Source organism: Octopus bimaculoides, chromosome 1, assembly GCF_001194135.2.
Source record: "Octopus bimaculoides isolate UCB-OBI-ISO-001 chromosome 1, ASM119413v2, whole genome shotgun sequence".
In the NCBI taxonomy this organism is placed as follows: domain Eukaryota; kingdom Metazoa; phylum Mollusca; class Cephalopoda; order Octopoda; family Octopodidae; genus Octopus; species Octopus bimaculoides.
Genome location: NC_068981.1, coordinates 5,680,148 through 5,684,712, shown reverse-complemented (window position 1 = coordinate 5,684,712; position 4,565 = coordinate 5,680,148). Strand labels below are relative to the sequence as shown.

At 39.4% G+C, this 4,565-nt stretch overlaps 2 protein-coding genes across 2 annotated transcripts in view; one reads left to right on the top strand and one right to left on the bottom strand.

Moving 5' to 3' along the window:
- The window catches only part of LOC106875995 (peptidyl-prolyl cis-trans isomerase B), an 18,493-nt gene that overhangs the window by 9,773 nt on the left and 4,155 nt on the right, over nt 1-4,565 (bottom strand). The window lies entirely within an intron of this gene.
- The window catches only part of LOC106875993 (UDP-galactose translocator), a 75,497-nt gene continuing 71,475 nt past the window's right edge, over nt 544-4,565 (top strand). The window contains exon 1 of the mRNA XM_014924335.2: nt 544-682. Within this exon, the coding sequence (XP_014779821.1) occupies nt 622-682 (61 nt within the window). The 5' untranslated portion in view covers nt 544-621. The remainder of the gene's footprint in view (nt 683-4,565) is intronic.

The window sequence follows — 4,565 nt, the reverse complement described above, 5'->3', positions numbered from 1 at the left end:
GTGACTGAAGAGGTGAGTAGTCCTAAGAGAGAAACAATGAGCAAAGTATTCAGTTTAGTATTTGACTGGTGTCACTGTGACATTAAGAGTTGGTGAACTTGAGGAGGAGGAGGAAGGGGAGGAACAGGAGGAGGAGGGGTGTGCACATGCATGCATTCTGTAGGTTTAGTGTAGCAGACACTATAACAGTACAGCAGACTGCTGAGGTGACGGGGGTGGGGGACGAGGAAGGGATTAAGGAGGGGGAGGACAATAGAAAGTGGAAACAAAATAGGGTGGAGAGGGTGGATGGGTGGGTATTGGTAAACATCTGTTCTTGGATATGAATTTCAATGCTATTATGACATAAGTTGTCAGTTTGTTATTTTTAACATTATTGTAACATGAGATTTCTGTTTGTACAGGAATAATCTGCAATGAATGATTATAGCAACAACAACAACAACATGAACTTCTGACTTGTCGTCTTGAGGTCTCTGGGTGAGACTTGGAGCCAACTTGTACGAATGCAAAGCAAAAGTCAAACATAAAATAATAATAATAATAATAATAATCTGCAATGATTACAGCAATAAATATAACGGTCCACCCCTGGGTTTCAGAATTCAGTACGTTCAGGAAATGTATAGTATGACCACTAATAGCGGAGTACAGCTTCTAGTTGCCTCTTGTAGACAATCAGGTAAATCTTAACAATTTTAAAAATCATGATATATTCTGGAAAATAATTTTTTGTTATTTTTAGGAAATTGTAAATATTCGATGTGGATTTTTGCCTGTTGCTGTCTTTATGCCAATTCTTGTTTATTGTGGCTGCTGTGTGGATTTTTATCTGTCATTGTGAAGACTCTTGTAAAGCACTTTTACGTGAATTATTAATTATGGATGTTGCTGAGTGAATTTCTTGTCTTTTTCTTACGTTTTGTAGATTTTTGTTGATCAGTGTTGCTGTGTGAATTGCTAAATAAAGCTGTTGGTTGTGTGAATTATTTCCAGTTATCATGGTGAGGATTCATGTGTATTCCATCGCTGCATGATCACTGCTGTCATGTGGAGTCTTGTCTGTCACTCTTACTGTGTAGATTTTTCTTGTACAATCGACATGACAATCCCCCACCCCCTGCTGAAGGCCTCCCTCCTGGTTTAGAAGCACCATGGATTCTGTGCAAGACACTTGACCACCTGAGGACAAGGACAGGATGATCAAAAGTTGTTTTGGTCAGACGGGGGCTACATGACTGGCCCAACCACCTATGAATGTGGGGGAGTAGGCCATGCTAATAGAACATTGCCTTCTACTACCAAACACCTACAGCACAAAAGACTTTGCAGAGTTCAACAAAACTGCAAAGAACTGTGCAAAGAGATGTGAAATTATCCTTGAACTGTTATACTTCAAAGAATTGAAAGAAGACTAGAAATTTCCAGTTCACATTATCAGAAACAGGCCTCAGCTGTTGATTAGCTCAGAGTTAACCTTGATTGAACAGCTTGATAATTAAGGGCTTTCTAGCCATGACTATCATGTTCATAATTCAAACATATTGTATCTAGGACAAACAGGTTAGACGAAGTTTGTTTTGTTGTTTTTTTATCTATTATTCAAGAGGGAAGGTCGTCATGCTCAAAACCCTTGATGGGGCCTCTGATGTTGGCACTAGAGAGGTACAGGGAGAAAGTATATCTTTAGATTGGGGGGCCTGGCCTCAATACTTGTTACAGGCCCAAGAACCAGGTGATGGTGTTAAATGGAGTGAGGGATTAAGATTGTCACCCATGTAGATCCACAGTGGGATTTGAACTCTAAATGTAAGGAGTAAGAACAAATACTTTAAGGTGTATTACCTGACCCCCTTTTATTACCTTGCCCTTAAATTAATACCATATTTTTCAACCTCAGAAATACAAAAGTTAAAGGTAACAGCTTTGCTTTCACCAGGCTTCTCAGAAACAAGAAGTAGAAGTAAAAGTAGAATGACCTCTGATGGTTTCTTTGATGAGCATTTGATAGTTTGATCAACTGAGTTACCTGCCCATAGAATTAGCATATAAGTGGTTGAGTGTTCCATGGACACATGTGCCATTAACATAAGCTTCAAACAGAATCAGAAAGACACAGTGTGGGTGTGAGAAGGTACCTTTCCAATTCCATCCCAAGGCTTCCACATAGTTTCTATCTACTCCATTTGACTATAAATACTTGAGTTGATCCAAGAAAATGGTAAAAGATGTTTACCCACGATCAGGGCCATCTTAATAGTATCATAGCCCACTTCCTTCCAGAAACCAATTCACTGGGACCCTATAGACAGAGCTGAATTAGGACCCATACAGGCCCTAAACACTTAAAAAAGATTTTGGCAACCCCTCTATATATATAATTCAAAATACAAATAATAATAAACCATAAAATAAATCTTTATTTTTCAAAATGAAACAAAACCAACAGAAAGATGGAAAATAATGTTTATTTTTGTATAATTCCCCTTTAATATTTGAAAAGCTTTCTCCTTCTTTTTTCAATTGCAAATTCTTTGACCAGATCCTCGCTATAGCACCATAAACACTTTGAAATTATATTCTTCATCATAGACATCACTTCAAATATTACATTAGCAAGTTTAAAGTGATTTCTTTTGTGCTGTAAGCCATTTACCATTTCTGTGGTGACCCCATCCCTTGATGCCCTAGGCGCGTGCTTCTTTTGCTTAATTCAGCACTGCATCTAGTATTAATTTATTGACAGCAAGCCACAGAATACATTGATCAGAATTGTAGCCCCAGAGCAACTGTCCAATGTGCCCATACCTTTAAGAGGGCCCTGTCCAAGAAGCAACACAATGGAACTGAATCCAAAACCTTGTGAGACGGAAAGCTGGCAGAAACGTTAGCACACTGGACGAAATGCTTAACGGTATTTCACCCATCTGAGTTCAAATTCCACTGAAGTTGACTTTGCCTTTCATCTTTTCAGGGTCAATAAATTAAGTACCAGTTGCGTGCTGGGGATCAATGGAATTGACTAGCCCCCCCTCCACCAAAATTTCAGGCCTTGTGCCCAAAGTAGAAAAGAATCCAAAACCTTGTGATTTCAAAGCAAACTTCTCAATCATTCTGCCAAACTGCATCCACAGAAGCCAGGAAGAATTACAATGGAATTAAGTAACCTGCCTCAAACAGATAACACAAAATTTGTGGAGGTTTTGAAATCAAAGTATGAAGTGGGTAACTCGATGCTGCATCTCCTCAGCTATTTCACTCCTACGGCCCAGGTACACACTGCAATCAACATCACTATTTTAACATCCACTTTTCAATGTTTGCATGGGTCAGGGAGGAATCTGTTAAAGCAGATTTCATATGACTGGGTGTCCTTCCTGTCACCAACCCTCACCTGTTTCCAGGTAAGACAGTATTCCCCCCCTCCCCATGATCAGATAAGCATCTCATGGAAGATTGGAAACAAACAACACCGCTTGTATCACAGTAATGCTCGTTCATGGCTATCACACACACACACACACAGGGTGACCCCCTTCAGAAAGTTACCATCTGAGGCACAAGTCCAGGTAAGGTTGTTTATGGAAGTCCAACAGTCAGCCATGCATACCGGTCTCCCATCTGCACGCCACTGATGTTATCCAAGGGAAAAGCAGAGTCCCATACAGCTTGGCACCTGTGACGTCACAACTCATTTCTACAGCTGAGTGAACTGGAGCAATGTGAAATAAAGTGTCTTGCTTAAGAACACAACACATAGCCCGGTCCGGGAATCGAACTCACAACCGCACTATATATATCATTTAATGTACATTGTAAAGAGTATAAACTGCTACTAGTTTCTTGCTGTGAAGACACATGACTAGGCAGGTTATAGAGTGTGCCTTGCCTCCAAGCAATCTGCGGGCTCTGAGCACATGATCTGTTCTATTTGAAAATCAAGACAATGAATGGTACATGAGAAAATAATGAAAGAAAAACAAGAAGATTGATACAAAAAGTGGAAGCGTGAATAAAAATGGAAAAAGAAATGAAAGACAATTAGAGTTACGTCCCCTTTGAAACTAATTGTTGTAGAATTATTCAACGGAGAGGGGCCCAAAATCTGTGAGATATCTACCAAATCCCCTCTCAAGTCATTGCTCAGCCCAGGGTTGTAGAAGAACACATCCAACACTTGGATATTGTACAGCAGGATATTGTATTACATTGATTCAGCCTGAGAATTGGGATCTTGTTCAAAACGGGGGCACCAGTATTTTCTTAACGAAACACTTTGAAACTTGGGACACTGGTAGAATGTGTCATATAAAACATCTTTTTCTCTTAGTCTTCTTAACAAAAAAACGTACATCGCAAGTTATTTCATGTTAAAGTTGTCGTATTTCTGTAATTTCAACCAATGACTGATGTCCATTCAGCCAAATACATTAAGTGCTGACTTCGTAAACAAACGATTCTGGCTGTGATAAAATTATTATTTCCTTGTCAAAAAATGGCTGAAGCATATTGGCAGTAGCTAATAAACCTTTCTATTATAGGCACAAGGCCTGGTTTTTGAGGGA